General features: G+C 38.8%; 1 protein-coding gene across 1 annotated transcript in view; it reads right to left on the reverse strand.

Moving 5' to 3' along the window:
• PARP8 (poly(ADP-ribose) polymerase family member 8) overlaps window positions 1-22,796 on the reverse strand; it is a 179,070-nt gene that overhangs the window by 42,369 nt on the left and 113,905 nt on the right. Inside the window, exons 10-14 of the mRNA XM_063295680.1 lie at window positions 19,516-19,582; window positions 18,289-18,414; window positions 11,674-12,238; window positions 4,126-4,179; window positions 3,928-4,023 (exon numbers count right to left, since the gene is read on the reverse strand). Coding sequence (XP_063151750.1) covers window positions 3,928-4,023; window positions 4,126-4,179; window positions 11,674-12,238; window positions 18,289-18,414; window positions 19,516-19,582 — 908 coding nt within the window. The remainder of the gene's footprint in view (window positions 1-3,927; window positions 4,024-4,125; window positions 4,180-11,673; window positions 12,239-18,288; window positions 18,415-19,515; window positions 19,583-22,796) is intronic.

Consider the following 22,796-nt stretch of genomic DNA (forward strand, 5'->3'; position numbering starts at 1 on the left):
CAGCAAGAACTCATAATTTGGCTATATTCTGGCACTCTGTAGCTGGAATCCTGAAAGAATGGAGATTTACATTTGATCTACCAACCTCTGATTAGGATTGGGAAAACTATTATCATCATTTGTTTGGTCTCTTGGAACCTTCTGAGAAACAGTTACTTAGCAGTGATTTATGACCTGCTGAAGCTACACCCCTCTGATCATCAGTATTAGAAAACAAGATCAAATCTATTATAAAAGGCCTGAAGAGCAATAAAGTGGGCCCCTCTCTTGGCGGGTTTATTTGGTTTTCAGAAAATGACATCACAGCCATAGATGATGAGCCAACAGAGTGTGTCAACACCTTTCCTTATCTAGAAGACTAGATCTTGGCTCCCTCATAATCAAAGGAGTTCATTTAGAGCAAGAACATCTGCAAATTCACTGTTAAAATTAATAAATCACTGTTATCCAGGTTCTTTAGCCCCAGTTATTAAGGTATATAAAGCCAAGGTTCCCCCTATGCTCTTATATGGAGCTAAAGTCTGAAGCTTAAAACACATACCATTATTACAACAAACACAATCACAGCATCTGAGAAGTATCTTGGGTGTGGATAAAAGGTTGCTGCAGTTAGAGCTGAATTGGGAATGAATATGAATATGAATATATATATATAGTCTAAAATCAGGGCATACAATTAGAGACCTCTTCAATTGTACAACTGAGAAACTACATCAGGAGCTTTCGTCTCCCTGTTTCTTTTCCAACTGTCTCTGGAAAACAAGTTAAAAAGATTGCTGCCCAAAGAATTTTGGACACAGAAGCTCAGAGAGATATAGCTACCCTCAGTAAGGCTGGCACATTGAAATGGATGAGCTGCTATAAATGTACCCTCCAAATTGCCAAGTATTTAAACACAGAAATGCCCAAGCATCTTAGGGGGATATTTACTAGAGCAAGATTTGAGCAGCTAGACACAATGGTTAAATGTGGAAGGTTTAACCAAGTCCCTTATGATGAATGTACTTGTATTTGCGAAGCCCCAGAGATAGAGGATACACCACATACAGTGTATTATCTGAATGTCAGTTGTATGAGAAAGAGATAGATCAATATGTTGGACCACACATTAAACAAATGGCCTATTGGTATCCTTACATTAAAACAACATACTTCATGTGTAGTTAGAACCCCAAAATTACATATAATATGGCCCTTTTTCTGAACAAAATGATACAATTGAGAACTGCATACGTGGACCTGATTGAGATAAATTGTAGGGGTGACACAGAAATATGACTTGTATTTTCTTTTACTTATATCTTTTACACTATTTTCTAACATATGGTCTTATTACTGTTTTATATTTTATATTTTGTATTCTGATATGGCCTAATGGCTAATCAGTATATAATAATAATAATAATAATAATAATAATAATAATAATAATAATAATAATAATACGTAAATCTTGCCAAGCTGGTCCTTGGGATACAGGAATTCAGCAGGTGGGGATTAAGGGTGTGCATTCATTTAATCCAAAAGGAGAGGGGGAAATAATAAAGGGACTCATTTTTATTTAATGTGAATCTATTAAAATTAATCAAATACTTGCAATTAAGAAGTTCTAATCTTCAGTTTTATCTTATTATTTGTAGGGTTATTTTGCTTTACACAGAATAGAGGGGGTATCTTCCAACTTTATGCTTCTATGAAATTACTGTAAGGCACTAAGTCCAGCTTCCTGCTCAATGCAGGAATCCAAATTACACCATCCATTACAGATAGCCAACCTATTATTTCCATTAATTTGAGAGGCAATGGGGGAGTGGAAGGAAGAGTGGCTACCCCCCACCCCCACCCCACAAGTATCTTTACTAAGTAGGATGGCTTTTCTCTCACCAATCATTCCAGAATTTTAAAATTTAAAAACAATAATCTGACTAAATCCTAATTAAGAAAACATGGAGGACATTTTAAAGACATTTCAAAAATAATCTTAAAACAGAAAAATCAAAGACTGCTTAGTTTTTTGTTTTTTTAACCTGGCAGGGATTAGAATGGAGGACATGGGTTACAACTGATGCCTACATTAGAGAGAGACCAAAAATGGTATCCCTCCCAAACATTGTGCCCAGAAAAAAAATAGCCTTTAAATGTATTTTTAAAATTTAATTAATGCTACTTCTTGCCTTATCTTTGTCTCTTTTAAAGGTCAAAGCATAGGCTATTGGGTTTGTCAGTCTCTTTCTCTGGAAGGACCCTGTGTTTGTCCAAATTCAAATCGACTGTAAGGAGTGGGGATGGGAAAACCATTCCCCCAGTAGGTCTTGTTTGTTTGTTTCCTTGCTTAGGTCCAGCTGTGAATTCTCAGTTCTTCAGTTCCTAATCCCTTCATTGTTATTCTGGGATCCCTTTGAAGCTGTTTATCTAAAGAGAGAGAAGGCAACAGATAGCTCACTCTCTCTGTGATGTGCTAAGAAGCTGAAATTAGGCATCCAGCCTCCCTGAAGTTTTACTCAAAGAGCTATTCCAAAAGGGCAGAAATGAAATGACCATCGCTCAGAAAGCTCTGCTTGAGTAGAGATGGAAAATGGGGTGGCCCAGGCAGGAGGAGGTTGACAGCCAAGCTGTTGTCTGGATGGCCTTTCTTTGGAATAGAATAGAAACCAAAGATGCTGCAGAAGGATATTCATGAAGACCTTAAGATGCCTTATGACTTCAAGAATTTCACCAAATCTTTCCTTTCCTTTGAAAGAAAACTTGAAAGCCATTTCTCCCATTTAAGTGAAAGAAGAAAAAATGCAGAAGATATTTTCAACATGGCGTTAGCGTTGAAATATTGTAACCTTAATATTATAGTATTAATATAAGATTATGAGACAAGCATCCATAATGCATTCAATGACTGCATGTGAGGATTCTGACATAATGTGAGCCCTGTCCATCATTAAAACCCCACATATTCTTCCTTCTCCTCTGAAAAGCCATCACTTAATTCCCTTCAAGGACTTGAACCAATGGGCAGGACTTGTTGCCCTACCATGTTCTTTCAGTACATATAGAAATGCCTCATTATTCTTCTCCATAACCATGGACTGGAGATACAATTTGAGGAGGGGGGACTTTGCAATATTTACCAAGGCTGATCCAGTGTCTATGGTGCACATGGACGACACTGCATTTCCAGAAAGACTGACCACATACTTAGATTCAGTGAAGGAGTCACCTTGAGGGATGGACTGAAATGGATGCCAAACTAGAGTTATGCCTCTACCAGTCCATCACACAAAACAGCCACCTAAGATGCACAGGCTCTCCTATCGGCACCACTTTGAGAAGATCCTGGGAATGATACCTTGTGAGGTACCCATTGTGTCTTCAATCCAAGTATTAAACAAATATGACCCCGCTTAGTTTTTTTCCCCCCACATCTGCAAATTAGCCAAGCTGTCTATCTACCTAGTGTTTCAACTTGTTACGATTTATTACCACAGCAGAATGAAGGTGCTAGCTGGGAGTTGGAAGGGACCATTACTCAGCACATGCAAAAGTTCCAGGCTTATTCTATGGCATCTCAACTCCACAATAAAAAGACTTCAGCTGAGACAAAGTGGATGGGTATGTGTACATGTTTACCTCCATTGTCCTTTGTTGCTACATCTAATACTAAACTGGTGCAAAAGACCTTGAGATCTGATCTCGTTTGCTCAGACAGTCATTTTTCTTTTCATTTTAAATATGCATTATCTCCTTTGCCTCGAATAAGAATTATAGAATCAAAAAGAGGAACATGACAAGCATGAGAAACAAAACTATAAATCATAGCATCAGACTATGTGGATTATATGATTCTATCGTATCCTCCCCTGTAAACTTCCTAAAGGAGCGCATGCACACATATCACACCATACTACATAGTTTGTTGTGAAGTTTATTTGACTTACCCTGAGCATGGGTCCATTCTGGAATACATGTGGCTCATCACAAACCACACAGTACTCATTGAGTACTGGTATCCGCTGCTCGGCAAACTCAATTGTCTGAGAACAACAGAAAAGAGGATAATACAATCTGCTTAAAATAATTAACAAGCAGCTCAGCCTCCTCCAAATCTATAAAACTGATCTGGCATTCTGTCCTACCTGCACAAGAAAGCCATGGTCTCTTATTGGAACAGATTTTGCACCATAATTTGGCTGTTTAAAAAGAAAGAAAAAAGAAACAGAAGTAACGTCAGGAATGCTGTAAGTTGAAGATGCATTAGCTTTGATATAATTTAGTATTACCTATAATATAACCATGCAAACTAAACACTTCTCAGTTCTCAGAGGGCACTCAAAACTATTTGCTATTTCACTGGAATTCAATTGGCTCTTTTTTAGTAATTCTGTACCTAGTTCCGTACCTAGTGCATTCATTCACCAATACAGTAGGGGAAAAAAGTTGAAAATAATTGATTTGTAAGGAAAAAACAGGGATAACAGTCTCTCCTTTTTAAAATGCTGCTTCAATATTCTTAAATAATAAAACTCCAAGAGAAACTGAAGACCAGTGCTGATCAGGCTGGCACTTCTTTTGCCTGGTTTCACACTGATATAGAGGATCAAGCCTGTTACTAACAACAGTATCCCCACCCCCAGTTTGTCCTTGGCTAAGCCAGGACATGGGAGTAAGATGAATATGCAAACGGGGCTAAGTTGGATATGGACGAATCTGCTCTTATCAGTGCCTTTGGAGTCTTGCCCAAGGTCGAGCAAGAAGATATTTTGCAAAGGCTGGACAGTCTTAAGGAAACTCTGCTGGCTACTATTGCCACTGCTGAGCCACTTATTGAGCTCGCAACACCTAAAACATTGCATTAGCAGATTTCACTGGATGAGAAGGGAATGGCCAAAACACATCAGGCATTTTCAGATGACCAGAGGGCTGAGTTGCTAGCCCCTTGTAATGATGTTAAAGAGGAGCTTTTAGATTCCAGTAAGCCACTACATGAAAGTCCAGCTATCAAAACAATCATTGCTTCTAAAGCTCCTTCCATCCCAAGTCCAAAACCTGATTTAGGGGACCTCCCTTTATCCCCCAGATCCTCCCCTAGAAGATCCAGTTGACTTAAATTCTCAAAGGAATCACTATCCCTGCTTTCTTGGAACATTGCTGGATGGGAAGTCAGAAATAGAGATCCTGCCTTCATAAGCTACATTTTCCAATTCAACCTTCTCATGTTCCAAGAGACATGGTCAATTAATGATCTGTTTATTGTGGGATATAAATCCTTAACCCTCCCAGCTGCTCCCAGCGTTGGATGAGGGAGGCATCATGCTGGTTTGAGCATCCATATTTCAACTGCTCTTAACACTGAGATCATGTCAATTGACTCATTTTAGAATTTTGCACAAACAGTCATTCTTAACTTTTCTGCTGAGAAATTGCTCCTTATTAATTTTTATATACCACCCAACATCACTTGACCGTGTGTTACAGAAATTGGGGCAAAAGCAGAAACTTACATCAATAATATTCAACTACGCTTTCCGACTGCCTATATTGTTATAGCAGGGGACTTAAATGCCAGATTAGGCCCAAATGATAATCAGTTGTTTGCCAAATTCTTCCAAACTCCACCTAAACTGCAGACTGTCTCTCCTTAAGTAGAGAATCTAAGGATCACGTTGGAGATTTTAGGGGCCTGTATATGCTGCAGACATTGTACAAGTTGGATCTCCAAATTATGAATGGTACCATCATTACGGACCATCCTGCAGAGTTTTCACATTGGGCTGGCATAAGGCCTTCCTTGACTGATTACACTGCATATCAAGAAATCTATGTTCCTCGGTCCTTTGGTTTCAGATTGACAACTGCCCCGAGAGTCATCACTGTCCCAACATACTGTGTTTGAAGCCCTTTGGTGTTCCCTTTTTGGAAATATATCCTATTCCATCTGAAGATACCCTCATGGGTCAAATGCAAATGAAATGGACAGCTCACATGAAGGACAAATTAACCCAAATGCTCTCCACTGATGAGGCACTTCAACTTCATACAGCTATACTAGATGACAGGTCCCCTGACCAAATTTTGCCATCTTATACTCAACTAGTTCAGCTTCTTCAGCCAATCCTCTCCACTCGTCCAGCTGGTGTAAATAGGAATCAGCACTCTTTCAACCAACCCTGGTTTGATAGCGAATGTCATGCAGCTAAGAAACAACTGATCTCATGCTTTAAGGAATATAAAAATGATCCTCTCTCTTACTCAACTCAGGATCTGTTGCTCCTCAAGGGGAAATACAAACAGCTGCTACAGGCAAAGAACAGGCAGGCTCTGAGAGAGTCCTGGAATCATCTAATTTCTGCTACTAGTTCAAAGAATTCAGCTTTATTCTGGAAACGTGTAACACTCCAATCTGCTTCCTCTAATTTATGAATCTCGTCTCTTCTTCCTGCTTCAGCCTGGAAAGACCACTTCAGATCATTGTACCTGAAGAGGGGACTAGACTATGAAGCTCACTCGCTCCCCTCCTGGCCCCCTGTCTCAGGCTCTGAGATCATAAACCTGATTAAGCAGCTGAAATCAAACAAAGCTCCAGGCGATGACTTCATTTCAGCGGAGGTCATTCGCAACAATTTAGATTGGTGGGCACCTGTTTTGGCTTCCCTATTCACCTATATTGACATATACTAAAGTACCTGATGATTGGGGTCTAGCTTTGGTGACCCCAATCTATAAAAAAGGAGGCAGAGATTCACCTGCCAATTATCGGCCCATCAGCCTTCTCAGTGTGGTTAGCAAATTATATGCTAAACACCTATACAATAAGCTCCTCCATTGGGTTATAACTGAGAATATCTTGGCTGATGAGCAGGCAGGCTTCAGAGAAGGCCGCTCAATCTTTGACCGCGCTTTAACCTTCCAACATCTAGTTGAGAAATATTCCTCCAGAGCTTGCTCAACACACTATGCAGCACTTATTGACCTTAGATGTGCCTTTGATTTCATTGCTAGAGCCAAACTATGAGAGAAATTGAACTCTTCCTCGATTGATAGATTGCTTGTCCTTATATATAAGCTTTATGAAAACTCCCAGATGAAGGTCCGATGTATCTATGGATATTGCACCAAGGAAATCCCAGTCAAGCGAGGAGTGAGACAAGGGTGTATTCTAGCTCCCCTTCTTTTTAATCTATATATTATCTCTCTCGTAGACAAACTGAACAGCCCATCTCTTCATCCCCCAAAACTGGGAAACAGACACATCTCTGTTCTTTTATATGCAGATGAAGCCGTGTTGCTTTCTCAGACACAGATTGGCCTGAAGCGGGCACTCTGTATGCCTGCTGAGCACTGCCAAGAAGAATGGCTGGAAATAAACTACTCAAAAACCAAGGTTAGGGTTTTTGCCAAGTGCCCTAAGACACATGTCTGGCGGTTAAACAATCATTTAATAGAGCAAGTCAGGACCTTTAAATATTTGGGGATTGTTTTTCATGCCACAGATAACCGCAAATTCCATGCTGACTATGTCAGCCTAAGTGCACAAAAAACAGTGTCAGCACTACAATCTTTCTATTTCTCCAAAGGAGCTCAATATACTGTATACCAGCAGCAATTAAAGTTTCCTCAGCTAAGATCCGAGCTCAGCTCCTTTTTGGAGCACGCTTGGGCCCCTACAGGTCATTCTTTTCTCTTGAAAGAGTCCAATCCAAGTTTCTAAGATCTATCTTTCAAGTATCTCGTTCGTCCCTAACGTGGTGCTTCGCTGTGAAGCTGGCCTACTAAAAATAGAAACTTCAGCTTGGATTTATACTTTTTCATATTGGCTTAAGCTTTCCTTCTTCCCAGTTGGCTTGGGAAGCTTTCAATCTTCCTGGTGCCAGGCAATACATGCCAAACTGCAATTATATGGCTTTTCAGGGGCAGCCATCATCTTGTTGGGCTATGAACATGCACTAGCTGATCTCAAACAACGGGCCGTTGATTTAGAGCTACAATCAGATTCATCAGTTTTACCTAAAAACACTTTTTTGGGCCATTCTACACATTTTCTCCAACCAGCCAGATATCTTAGCTGCATAACGATTCCAAAATTTAGAAGGGCCTTATCTTGGCTAGATTTAATGCCCTTCCAACAGATGTTATCGAAGGGAGATATTGAAATATCCCTTTCGATCAAGGATTGTGTCCATGTGGTAGAGGAGTAATTGAAACGATGGAACATGTCATTTTATACTGTCCCCTCTATACAGATAATCATCAGAAATTATCATCTCAACTTTTTACTGAACATCCAGGTTGTTCAGGTTCTTTTTATCTCAAGCTGTTTCTATCAGACCAATCTGATTTTATTTCATTGACCATAGCTAAATATTGCTCTATAATTTGTACAGCATGCCGCAATACCTCTGCAAATTTTTCCTAGAATTTTTTCAGTGTTTTCTCTTTTATTCTAATTAGATGTGAATTTTCTGGTTTAATTGCTGGTCTATGACTGAAGAAAAAATTGATTTAATTTGATAATATAAGTTAGCGTAGTTTTACATTCTTGCAGTGTTTTACAAATCTTAGTACTGCTTATGTCCTTTTATAGTTATTTGCCCTTGTTGTTTATAGTATTTAGATTATTCATGGTAGAATTTGTTGTAATTTTATAGGATCCTTTTGTTTTTTAATACTTGCACTCTGTAATTTTGACCTGGTAGTTTCATCTTTACCTTGTTTTACGCTGTCAATATGACTTTTTATTTGTATTTGTATTTTAGCATAACTGTTATGTTACTAGTTGTATGCTGGTCTATGACCAAAATAAAATTGATTGATTGATATAGAGGATCAAAAAGGGTCCTGTGCTAATAGGGTAACTACTGAGTGGTAGCATGTGCTTTGAATATAAAATATCCCATTCAATGACCATCACTATTAATTAAAAGAAGTCTAGGAAAGATTTCTATTTGAGATTTTGGAGTTTCTTCCTCCAATCAAGACCATATTTGGTGATAAGACCCAGTGTCCTAATTCGTAATAAGTCTATTCCACATCCTCCTTCCTTTCTTTCTTCCTTCCTGGTTCTCCATCCCTGCAGTTATTTTGGAATTACTATGAATGTCTAGAACACCTTTTTTTACTGGAGGAACACAACCTGAAGCTTCAGGGTTGCCTGTGGCTCCAAAAAAGCCTTTATTTCTAATTTTAACATGATGGAAGGGGTAAAAAGTTAAAAAGCAATACTAATAACTGCATGTAATTCAATTAAAGCTACTAAAATTAAAGCACAATTTGATTTTGTCTAAGCTTTGCCTACTCTGGGGGATGCATCCCTTAATGGAGTGTCACCCTTGGCCTGAAAAAGCTTATTTCCTCATCAGAGCTGAGCCCTGATCCAAAAAGCTTCAAATCAAAGTCAGCACTAGTGTGCAAGGAAGTTCAAAGTCTTGCACAAGTTATGAGCATTTATCTGTCTGGAACAGATTTCCAAAGAGTCCACAATGAGACTTTATCAAATGAGCTCAGGCTGGGAAACTTTGTGAAGCTTGTTCCTCTACTCCCAAAGCACAGAAGCATTCTCAGCTTTGTTCTGTGGATTAATTTTGGGAATCAAAGCTCCTGAATAGTTTTGCATCTCTCTCTCTGAGCTGTAAGCAGCCAAGGACTCAGACAAAAAGGAGGAGGAGGAGGAAGAGAAAGAAGACTGTACATATTTTTGTGTGATTTCCTTAACTGTTTGTCCAAAAATGTTTTATTCCCTGAAACATCAACTCCTGTAAGAAAACTAATCACTGGGATTTATAAATCTAAATAAATATATACTATAGAAACCCTTTTGGAAATACTGCCTGATATGGGTCATTGCTTCCCATAATAACAGACTCAACTAGTGAGTGTCAACAGAAAACGTAGCCAGAACTGAGAAATAAGAGGGAGTTATCAACATGTTCAGAGAAAACCAAAGGCAGAAATAATAACAACATACAAATATGAGGGGCTATATCCCAATCAGCTAACATGGTCTGTAAAATTACTTGGGGGTTGAGAGGGGAACAACAACAACAAAAATGGGTCTGGGGCAGAATGGAAAGGCTTCTAAAGGAGGACATCATTGGATAGGAACACTCCTGTCAGGAAGTGATAGTATTGCGACATTTTGTTTAAGGTTCTTGTTGTATTCCCTTATTTCAGCTCCTCAAACTAACAAACTACTTCAAGCTTGGTTCCTCCCCTCCAAATATATTACTATTCAGACATTATCCAGAAATGGAACAGTAATAATACAACTCTTGGGTCACAGCTAATTAGAGGCTGCAAGGAGATATAGGTCAGAAGATTCTCCTAGGTATACAGAGACCAACTATTCACTATACATCAACGCTTAGGAGTGTGGCCAGAAATTTACAAGGAATTCTAGTCTATCACATAGTAATAATGTACTTCTAGAGAGATCCTTCCATCATCATCATCATTCATCACCACCACCACCATCACCATCACCATCGAATAAAGACGACTGTAGTTTGCACCAAAGGCTAAACTCACTTCCTCCTAGCTGAGTACCCTCCAGAGACAGTGGGACTATAAATCCCATGATTCCCAGTTAATATGACCAATGGTTATGCTGGCTGGGAATTCTGGGAACTGCAGACCACAACAATCGTTTTCTTAATTATTTCAAATAGGGATTATATTGGTGGATGTGTGCTAGTAGCACCAACATTTATGTATGTTTCCGTTCAAATATTATGTCCTGTATACACTAATTACCACAAAGAAGTAGTAGTTCATAGCAGGATAATTTAAAAGTTGATTGTTTAGTGTAAGTCATGACAGAGTTTATTCTATGAACATTTCTCCTTTCATGGTAGGAAAAAAGGTGGACCATTCTATTCTGAGTACTGAGAATTTCCCATTATATTTTGTGGCAATATTTAGTATATCTTTTGAGAGCTATTTTAAGAAACTATGCAATGACTGAAAGAAGGTTGCTTATACTAACTCCATCAAATATTGCTATAATGACAAAATGCCAAAAGCATTCTGGATATATGCATTAGTATATGACACTGATAACTTACAAATACGAAACACAGACATGCACTCCCACCCACAGCATATCAACACAATTTGCTGAAAAATCCATCCATCCAGAATTGATACATGCTACAGCAATGAATGAGTCATATAGTAACACATTTCTTAATTTTACCTCCAATATTTGTCAAGAATAAGGGGATAATTTAATTCAGCAAGGTTCACTGCTACAGGTCAAGGACTGGTAATTCAGAGCAAGTTACCTGTCACCTCTGAAAACAATAATCACATAATCCCCAACAAAATTAAAATAATGTTCCAAAATGTGTACGAAGCTCACAAGCTGGCCTCTCCCATGAAATTTCGGGTCATTCATTGGCAGTGGTACCTGGGCCATCATACTGAATTGTACAGTGGTGCCTGAGGCTCACAATGTTTACAAGTCTGTGGATATGCAGAAAGGGGGGGGGGGACTTTCTAAAGTTGCAACGTTTTTAATGTGATAAAGTTCACTGAGCTTTAGTGGGATTGGACAGCACAGCAAATCTATGAACAAAGACACTGTGACCTTCTAAGAGTTGGTTGCACCTCAGTATGCACTTGTGCATTGAACCATTCTAAAAATACGCGGGAAGGAAACAAAAGCTGACAGAAGAAAACTGTTTACGCACAGCGGATGGCGATGGCGAAGATGTGGATGGTGTTAAGATACCAATAAGCCCTGAGGTAAGAGAGAGTCTCCTGCCCTCTGCTATTGTGGGTTCTTTGAAAAGTTCCATTTTAGATGATTTGGGGGCACTGGCATAACTCTTGCTGAGTAACTTGTGGTTCTTCAACCCATCTAATTCATCCATCCTAAGATTACTGGAATAAGACCTGCTTAAAAGTTTGTGGGGCTTCAAAGTACTGTTGTGCTCACATCGCATATCCCCAGAGCATGGCCTACTCAGCAGTTTGTGGGGCTTTAATGTGATGCATTCGTCCTGCTTGATGGCCACAGAGCAAGAGTGGTTCAAGAGTTTGTGTGGTTTAATGGTCATTGTGTGTTCCGCCCTGGGATCGCTGGACAGCGAGCGACCAAAGGTTCTGTGAGATTTTGCCACACACGAGTCCTCAGCTTTAACTGTGCTAGAACAAGTCCTCCTCAATAACTTGTGGGTTTTTGAGATACCATCTTGTTCAGGTTTCAGTTTTGATTTGTTTTTCCCACAGCCTGGTGGAGGATAACTTGGCGACCTTAAAAACAATCAGAGAGAAGAATTAATTAGAGTACCAATGGCCCAAGATTACTATGAGAAACACCAACATAATAATGTTTTTTTTCCAGGTCTGAACTGTAGCTCTTCCATATAATCACTAAATATATTGTTGTATCTCCATATGACCTGGAAATGAATGCTCTTCTGTCCTTTTAGTCACAGAACCAACATTCAAACCAAGTGAATACAAAGAAATGTCATAATGCATGCTTGGCATGTATGTTTCTATGTATATACAGTTTTACCAAGTTTGATCCCTAGTGTCACCAATTAAATGAAAAAATTAGAAGCATTGGCTTTGACCTAGGTTTAACACACACAGCAATATACACATACACACAGACATCCCTAATGTATGACAAATTTATGGAACTGGCTGTGATTGGATGTGGCAAGGATACAAATGTAGGAACATCAGAAAGTATAATTCATCCAGTTACCCTTATATTACCTACACTGACTGGCAAACATTTTCCAGAATTTAAGATAGGAGTCTTTCTTGCATTATTTGGATATACTGAGGTTGGAATTTGCTGCATGTAAATCAGATGGAAGATCAATAGAAGATTGGTTTATAGTTGGTTGTGATGAGAATGGGATCAGTTGAAATCATTCTACAGTATAAATAGCAAATAAATTGGTAGTCCAAAAAATGTAACAGGTACCAGACTAACTAAACTATATAGCTTGCAATTGTTTAAATATTTGGAGGGTGGGATTTTTTGTGCCTCTGCATCAGTGTTGGCTCCTAGTGATTGCCTGGACTGGTTCCTGCAGTTTTCTTGGCAAGGTCTTTGGAAGTGGTTTGCCACTGCCTAATTCCTAGGGCTGATGCTGTCAAGGTAATGCATGCTATATGCCAGCAAATTTGGAAAACACAAGAATGGCCATCAGACTGGAAAAAATCAACTTATATCCCCATACCAAAAAAGGGAAACACTAAAGAATGTTCAAACTATCGAACAGTGGCACTCATTTCACATGCCAGTAAGGTAATGCTCAAGATCCTGCAAGGTAGACTTCAGCAGTTCATGGAGCAAGAATTGCCAGATGTACACGCTGGGTTTAGAAAAGGCAGAGGAACTAGGGTCCAAATTGCCAATATCCGCTGGATAATGGAAAAAGCCAGGGAGTTTCAGAAAAACATCTATTTCTGTTTTATTGAGTATTCTAAAGCCTTTGACAGTGTGGACCATAACAAATTATGGCAAGTTCTTAGCGGTATGGGGATACCAAGTCATCTTGTATGCCTCCTGAAGAATCTGTATAACGACCAAGTAGCAACAGTAAGAACAGACCACGGAACAACTGACTGGTTTAGGATTGGGAAAGGAGTACGGCAGGGCTGTATACTCTCACCCTACCTATTCAACTTGTATGCAGAACACATCATGCGACAAGCTGGCCTTGAGGAATCCAAGGCTGGAGTTAAAATCTCTGGAAGAAACATTAACAATCTCAGATATGCAGATGATACCACTTTGATGGCTGAAAGCGAAGAGGAACTGAGGAGCCTTATGATGAAGGTAAAAGAAGAAAGTGCAAAAGCTGGTTTGCAGCTAAACCTCAAAAAAACCAAGATTATGGCAACCAGCTTGATTGATAACTGGCAAATAGAGGGAGAAAATGTAGAAGCAGTGAAAGACTTTGTATTTCTAGGTGCGAAGATTACTGCAGATGCTGACTGCAGTCAGGAAATCAGAAGACGCTTAATCCTTGGGAGAAGAGCAATGACAAATCTCGATAAAATAGTTAAGAGCAGAGACATCATACTGACAACAAAGGCCCGCATAGTTAAAGCAATGGTGTTCCCCGTAGTAACATATGGCTGCGAGAGCTGGACCATAAGGAAGGCTGAGAGAAGGAAGATAGATCCTTTGGAACTGTGGTGTTGGAGGAAAATTCTGAGAGTGCCTTGGACTGCAAGAAGATCAAACCAGTCCATCCTCCAGGAAATAAAGCCAGAATGCTCACTTGAGGGAATGATATTAAAGGCAAAACTGAAATACTTTGGCCACATAATGAGAAGACAGGACACCCTGGAGAAGATGCTGATGCTAGGGAGAGTGGAAGGCAAAAGGAAGAGGGGCCGACCAAGGGCAAGGTGGTTGGATGATATTCTAGAGGTGACGGACTCGTCCCTGGGGGAGCTGGGGGTGTTGACGACCGACAGAAAGCTCTGGCGTGGGCTGGTCCATGAAGTCACGAAGAGTCGGAAGCGACTAAACGAATAAACAACAACAAAATTCCTAGGGCTGAGACAGAGTGACTGGCCCAAGGTCACCCACCTGGCTTCAAGCCAAAGGCAAGACTAGAACTTACAGTCTCTCAGTTTCTAGTCTAGTGCCTTAACTACTACACCAAACTGGCTTTCGAACGTGACAGTGAGTATTTGTCAGGCCCCTAATTGCAGTTTATTACAAACTAACTTATTAGCTAAATAATAGAAATCATGTAAGCTTTCTAAATCAAACCAATAATTCTAAGTTCATCTCTTCCTTATTAGACCAAAGATAGTAGAAAGGAAAACAGATTAAAAAGTTGTATCTGCTCATGTCTTTTGTGAACTATATTGATTATTTTGTCCAATGCCCATTTTCTAAAACTGATGTTGAGACATTGGCCCTGTAGTGTCTCTTACATAACAAAGTCAGTGGTGGGATTAGTTTCTTGTGGGAAAACCAAAAAGGGTTTAATTGAGTTAACTATCCTATGTGAGGTGGAATTTCACCTGAAATAGATCCAGTTATGCATACCTAGTCAATCCACCCAGTCAATCAAGTAATGTGAAAGGTCCCCTGTGCAAGCATCGAGTCACGATGTTTTCTTGGCAGACTATAGCGGGGTGGTTTGCCATTGCCAGTCGTCACCTTCCCCAGCGAGCTGGGTGCTCATTTTACCAACTTCAGAAGGATGGAAGGCTAAGTCTACCTGAGAATCCAGCCTCCGCTGTGATCAAACCCAGGTCGTGGGGAGAGTTTTAGTTGCAATACTGCCACCTACTACTCTGTGCCACACAAGACTCTTCAATCAAGTCATACACCAATCTAAAACAGCCAGATGACCCTACTCTCCCAAAATAAAGTGTTAGAGAGGAGAAGGAGCTGAAAAATCAAGCCTATGGTGGAATTCTGAGCCTGGGAATAGATATTTTTGAAATCTGGCACAACTAGAAGAGATGAACGTTCTTTTTTGTATCTTCTAAATGGGAAGCAACCTTCTCCAAGTCAAGAGAGAATTAGAAAGAGCAAGGGCATCAAGGAGGTCCTGCCTTATCTTTCTCACTGATTAATGAGAGCTAAAATACACATTTCCCATTTTCAGGATTCCATAATCTAATCCTGCTCTTCTTGCCATAGACCTGACTAATGTGACTATGAAAATCTAGCCTTCTGGGTTGTAAACTGCAGTTAGGGGCTTGACAAGTACTTACTGTCAAGGCTTGGTACCACTGAATGTATCTCTCAAATACTGATTGGCTGCTGTGCTTGCTTTCCTGGCAATAGAGAAGGAGCTAATGATAGTGGGAATCCTTGCCAGTACTCTGGTGACACAAGGGCTCAATGGAAACCAAGCAGGTCCTAGAGAAAATGAGTAGGGCTCTATATTCTCAACATGGTAAGGCTTTTTAAACTGAATCAGTGTGATTATGTGCTGTCAGAACCCTGATAAGTTAATTTCATTGTGTTGGTGACTGTGTTGTAGGAGGAGATAACACTGCCATTGCCTGACTTTCAATCAATTAATCAGTGGAAAAATGTTTATAAATTAGCAATTTATTTAGTTATTTGTCAGATTTCGCCACCGCCCATCTCCCCCCAAGAGAGGGACTCTGGGCGGCCGGATAATAAATGGATTAATAATGGGCGGTTGGATAGTAAATGGATAATATAGTACTTCCAAAAACAAGCTTCTTATGTTTACTTTGTAGCTGGCAGCATCTTAGAAAAGAAATTCCTGGTCTCTGTGAGTAAAATAGAGAGAAGAAAAGAGATGCAACTTCTAAAGAACACTTTCTATCTGCAGTACAGTTTATCTTTTTTTAAAATCCTTTGTTAGAAAATAAGGAATAGGTTGCCTGATTAATTGGGAACAGATTTTCAGCTGAATGGTATTCAATTGATTAAACAAATTATACAGCTGCCTTTTTTAAAACAAAAGTTTGTTAAAAAGAACAAACACAAGAGAAGAGGCAAGGTGCTTCACCAATTATGCAAATAATTGATGTTCAAATATGAACAGAGCTTAATCGTTATTTCATGCTTCTGTGAATTTTCCCCATCAAGTCACTAAGCAGATCAGCAACTTCCCTAGTAGTGAGCTCTTACCAGATGTAGCTGAAAAATTACAGTCATATTTTTTGAAGTGTCCACTATATTTATTGTGCTGCTGATAGATCTCTGCAAGGCAGTGGGCGAAGGCCATGAAGGAAGGAAAAGGAAATTGCATGATGTGGATCTGCAGAATGTATTCTTTGAAAAAAACCTGACAAAACCTAATTTTCTCATCAGTTGATGTGTCACATCTCTGATCAGTGTGAATTATTTGGGGATACACACACACACACAGACACACAAACATTTAATAAAGGGAACTACTTAGACATTTTGGACACACAAAGTTGCATGGATCATTTTGAGATCTGTGAATATAATGAATATTAACGAATATTTTAATTGGCCTAGAATTTCATAGCATGGAGGATTCCTGTACATGTATACTTAAAATCAAAGAGCTGTAATGAAAGCAGCTACAAAAACAGCATGCAAATCTGTTCCTTCTCAAGTCTGCAAGATGTGTGTCTTGTGGGTGGGGCACAGCTGATTGATATTGAGATGGATGGATGGATGGATGGATGGATGGATGGATGGATGGATGGATAGATAGATAGATAAAAATCTGCAACCACCTCACAGAGTGAAACAGGAATGGGCAAATAGTTATTCTCTGCATGGCATCAGTTCAGCCTTTGGATATAAATGATCTGCCTTCACTCACTAGGCAGAGTGGAAGATACCAAGAAGAATGAGATTTCACCCAGTCAGCCTGGGACCCCCCCAAAATTATCCCTTATTTGTTGAGGGGACCACTCCAATTTGAGGTGCAGAGGTCAGCTTACATCAGGCATGCTTTTCTAATATTGCTAATATTTATTTTATTTTTTAAAAAATCCAGAGAAATATTCATCACATCAGAGAGGATCAGATGGAGGTATTTCTTACTTCCCACCCACCCCAAATATACTAGGCTATTGCATTTTTCTGGCACTTCCCAGGTTGATCATATGGACATACATTCTCACATACCGATTTCAGGAGAATTAAGGGAAGGAGCCTCTGTTTTGAAAAGAACCTGACATTGCTGCAAGCCTTTATCATAAATAAAGATGGAAGGGACCTTTTGTGAATCATCACACATTTCAGAAGTGAACACAACCACCAATCACTCCTGTTGTGGTTTCTTTTTCAGGGAATGCAAAAAGCTAACTGGACTTTGTTCCTTTCCTTCACGAAGGATGCCTTGGGAGCAAAATACCAAAATTACCAGCATGGCAAAATTCTTTTAAATCCCTAGTTTGCTTAAAGAAATACTGCTGGTTTATTTATTTATTTTATTTATTGATATTTTGAATTTTGTCACTGCCCATCTCACTCAAAGAGCAACTCTGGGAGGTTTACAATAAAATCAAGATAAATACAGATTAAAATACAATAAAAACAGATTTCTTAAATTAAAATATAAAATAATATAAAATAATATAAAATAAAATAATACAAAATAATACAAAATACAAAATATAAATCCAAGATGGAGATAATAATAGTTCTTAATTTAAATTCATATAATTCATGGGAACCTCTTTAGGTTGCTAACCACCCCCAGGATTGATCAACCCTCCTCTCGCCCCAAGCGAGACATCATGCATGTGCTGAAAGTATGTGACAAGCTTTGAATGAAACCCCTATAGCCACTCTGTCTTGTTTTTTGGCAGAGCAACAAGGTATATCTTTTATCACTTCCTCCTACCTGCGCAATGTAGAAAAGATGTGCAGGGGAGATTTCACTTTCTTTTCTGACAGTTTTTTGTTGTGCGTACTGTTTGATTTTTCTTTGCCATTTTTCCATTGCTGTGTAACAAATGTTTGCATAATTCTGCAAAATATGAAACAAACAACCAATTTGGGAAGTCTGGCAGTACAGATAATCAATCAGTCAATCAATGTAGTGCATGCATGCCTTACCCACAGTGGAAATCAAGTCTAAAGTGACAATGGGAGTCCTAGAAATCTATCTCAAACTGGATTTGGTTCATTGGACTGAAATGCTCCCATATTTACACTTTCCAAGTAACCAGTATCTTTAGCTTTTATACTAGGAGCCAGTATAAAAGTATTGTATCTAGTGAACTAGAAGCTGTTTAATACATGTATTGTATACTCAAAGCTGTTTGCAACTCTTCCAGCAGTTGAAAAAAAGGCAAATAGAAAGGCAGGTGCAACGTGCATTGAAGCCCCATTTCACCACCCTTGATCTATCCTGCATTCTGCTGAATACAGTCTATGGGAAGCATTCCTGGAAATGATAAGGAATGGGTTTTTTACTTTCTAGTTCATTCTGCAGTTCTGATGTTCCCCCAAGCTTTCCCATTCAAATCCTCCCACTTAGGGTAACCCAAACCTTCACTCCAAAAAGCAACATGGCTTTTTATTTTAGGTCTGTCAATAGGGCAGGATGCATCAGATTTTCTTTCCTGCCCAAACCATAACATTCATAAACTTATCGTAAAGTGGTCTAAAAGACTTGGCTTCTTGCATTTTTCAAGAAACCAACTCTAAGAAGTGCAACTGTGCAATTTAGGAATTGCTGATTTAGCATTTGGGTTTATTCATGTCCACTATGTTTATATAGGACTGACCTTAAATACCTATTTATAAATTCTGAGAAAATAAAAAGGCAAATTATTTCAATTTGTTACAGTCAGACAAGGCATTCTAGTATCCAGAGATAACTTAATAATAAGTTTTAGAGAAGTGGAGGAACTGCAAAAAAGTGACAATTTTTTTTGGTTGCATGGATTATAAAAAGAAATGGTAAATCTTGATGCATTTTTTTAGGGTCATCAGAAACTCTACTAGAGCTGTTAATAATTCAAAGTGCATTTGCTAAAAAACACTGTAGCCAGACACAATACCTTACAAGAAGAAGCAAATACTTATGGATAACACATTTATGTGTCTCTCTGACAAAACTTACTTCTTTAGCTGATGCCCCAGTCCAAATCTTTCTTTAGTAGAGATCTGAAATACATCAATGGTGGGCACTGTAGAATAGAAGACATTGTTGAAAAAACAGGGGCAAACATATTCTTTAAAGCTCATTATTAATTCTACTTTATGGTATAGCTGGGCAACCCTTGGCTCTGGGTCACATATGGTGCCCCAGTTTTCATGTAATGGTACCCAAGGCACTCCCAGATTACACTCCTAAATTTGGCAACAAAAATATCAATTTTCAGTAGACTTTTTATTCCTTTGGAAGGAGAAAGGGAGAGAAGGGGGAAAGTATAAATTATGTCTCTGCAAGGCAAAACACATCCTTTCCACTTTAAAGTCCTGCTGATCCATCTCCAAATGCTGAAAATTTTGGACCCACCCTTCTGACAATTTTGCTACTTCATCAGAAACATCCCCATCACTTCCAGAAGCTGTTAGGGGGAAAAAAAACTTAAATCAAAAGTTCTAGCCAGTAAAGTTTTCCCATTGCTGTTATCCGGCAGAATCAAGTACTCATTACAATTAAGGTAAATGATGTATTGGAAAGAACACTCAGGGCTGTGGATAACAGTGGATAAAGAAAGATCCTGTGGCTTCCATGCTAGCAACTTTTCCACTTGTAAACACAATACTTCTAGACAATGATGAGTAACCTTTGGAACTGATTTGGAATGGCATTGCTTAATTGGGCTCCATTCAGAACTTATTCAGCTGAATTTCACACCCATTCCCATTCCATGGGAAACTACAATTCCCACAGTCTTAGTGCTCACAAAACAAAAGTTCCTCTTCTCACCACTGCTTCCATCATTAGTATAAACTTAAGAACAAGTGATGAGAATAATTTGCAGTGATGTGTATAATCCATGTGCTACTCAAACCAAGCAAATTATTCCACGTTGAAACTTTCCCCATAACTGTAACTCAGCTCACTATTTACCGAGGAAATTTATGGTCCACAACCTCCACAATTCTGACTAAATCTGGAGGATAATCACTGGTCCCATCACAACACTGAACCCCATGACCATGTCATTAACCCAAGTTCCAGTTCCCATCTTTGCGTGCCAAGCCTATTTGTTCAAAAGAGAAGAAAGAATAGTCCATAGAAATGTACTGAGACATCTCCTCTATCCTACATGGACAAAGAAGCCAATTTGATCCACAGTTCTCCAGTCAGAAATTACGGTAGTTGACAATTCTCACCTCTTTAATTATGAAAGTCTTGCTCACCAGAGGCAGAAATGGTGATGCAGAAGAACTTGCTAGCTCTATCTGATTTTACTGGTTCTTAGCAATATTAAGGGCACCAGCTCTTTAATAATGTTTTAGCCTGAACTTCACATGGGACTATCCAAGATGCTCACTTGTCAACTCACCTTACTGGCTTTTCTCCGCCCTCAGATCCTCTTTTCACTAAAGGTATTTTATTTGGTTTGCTGACTATGCCCTTCCCTTTATACTTGGACAAAACCCTGTCTAGCCGAGATCTTTGTCTGATGTGGAATATAGCAGACTGTCTTTCTCCAAAGCTTTCTTCAAGGCCATGCCTTTTTCACCAGTATGGAACTTGGGACAAGGCCATTGCTTTTCTGGCATGTGGTAGCTCTGGAGAAGGAAAGGAACGTTTAGCATTTCTTGCCGTTTTTCTTGCTACACTCTGAAGATTTCTGCAAGCTATAAAATATTTCATGTTCTCAAGCAATGATAGGGCTTGGAAGAGAGGTGGGGATATTTATTCCCTTGGAGATAAAGTGATATAATGCCTACTGAGGAAAGGAGAGCAGCCTGGTTGGTGAATCAGCCTATTTAAGAATATCAAGTTAGGCAGAACGATCTGTATGCCTTGCCACTCTCCATTTCAATCCTGCTACTTGATACAATCCCAAATCCACAGTTGTGAAGTGGATGAAAACATCTGCAAATTATGTAGATTGTGCAGATTCCAAACATTGGAACTCTTTCATACTCTTTTGCCAGTAAGGGGTTAAACAAAATAGGAAGGTACGGTGTGGGGGGGGGACTACCATTTTTAGTACAGTAGTTGGCATGCTTGTGCTTTTTGTGCCTATTGGATATATCTGACATTGGACCTTGTAGAATTTTATTCAAGCCTTACTTGGCCATAAATGAGTTTGACTTGCAGGGACATTGCCTGAAGACTTAATGTAGCTTTTGAAGAAATGAAAATGAAGAAAGCTGAGAATACAGAAAGAGAGATAACGCACAAAAGCAATGCATAATTTATAAAACAGGGCATTGGAAGCAGAAACATTTTGCTACCCATTTATGAGTGTTTCTTTCCCCATTTTGGGTGTGTGTGTGTTTGTGTATGTATTATCAAAACTGGAAAATATTAAAGAAAAAAAGAGCCTCTGGTTTGTTTTAAGGAAAAGAAGACTCTTATAAAAGGTGGTGATGACGTATTAATACTACTAGAGAGAATTAGAGGCCTGGACTGAAAGGAGACTTAGGAGGGTATAAAGTTTTCAAATGCAAAAGGTTATACAAGCTGGCATGATGGAAGTCCTGTCTTTGAATAATCTTAAGGCTAGCATTTTGTTATATTTTTCTGCACACATTTTTCAAACTTCTGTATTTGTGCAATAAAGTGTGTTATATAATGATGGCATGTGTCTGTTACATAGCCACATTCATGACCATGCTTATAACAATGAGGCTCTCATCCCTTGAAGAAAGTCTCAAAATTATGAAAACAAGGCACAGGTTGGATTTATCACAAGAAGGCAGCTGATTTCTTTTATACAAAGGGGTTCTGTTTGAAAAAGTTACCAACCTTGGAAATCATAGCTAGATAATTTTAGAGAAGCTCAACACTGAACTAGCATTTGATGTAAACACAAACAACCTTCCTAAGTGGGTTACATTCCAGGATTACTTTGCTTTAGTATAATTAGCTAGTGTGAATTACAGTAGCTAGTTTAGAAAATTTTAAAAGATGAATTATTAAGAAGAAAGAGAATTGTTTTATCAAGTGACAGAACTAATTATAATACTGAAATTTTGGGTTATTACAATTAAAATAACAGCTTATCAAAATGTAAAACTGAGTGAAGAATAGTCTCCTATAAAAGGGCATATAATGACTTTTATCTCAGCAAATATTTAAAGTGTTGCTTAATTGGACCCAGTTAAAAAAATTTATACTAAATCTCTAATATAATGCTATTAATAGAGAACTATATATTTTTTCTCTTGTTCTTTTTTCTCCCTTGCTGTATTAATATTTATAAATATATT

Source organism: Candoia aspera, chromosome 2 (genome assembly GCF_035149785.1).
Source record: "Candoia aspera isolate rCanAsp1 chromosome 2, rCanAsp1.hap2, whole genome shotgun sequence".
In the NCBI taxonomy this organism is placed as follows: domain Eukaryota; kingdom Metazoa; phylum Chordata; class Lepidosauria; order Squamata; family Boidae; genus Candoia; species Candoia aspera.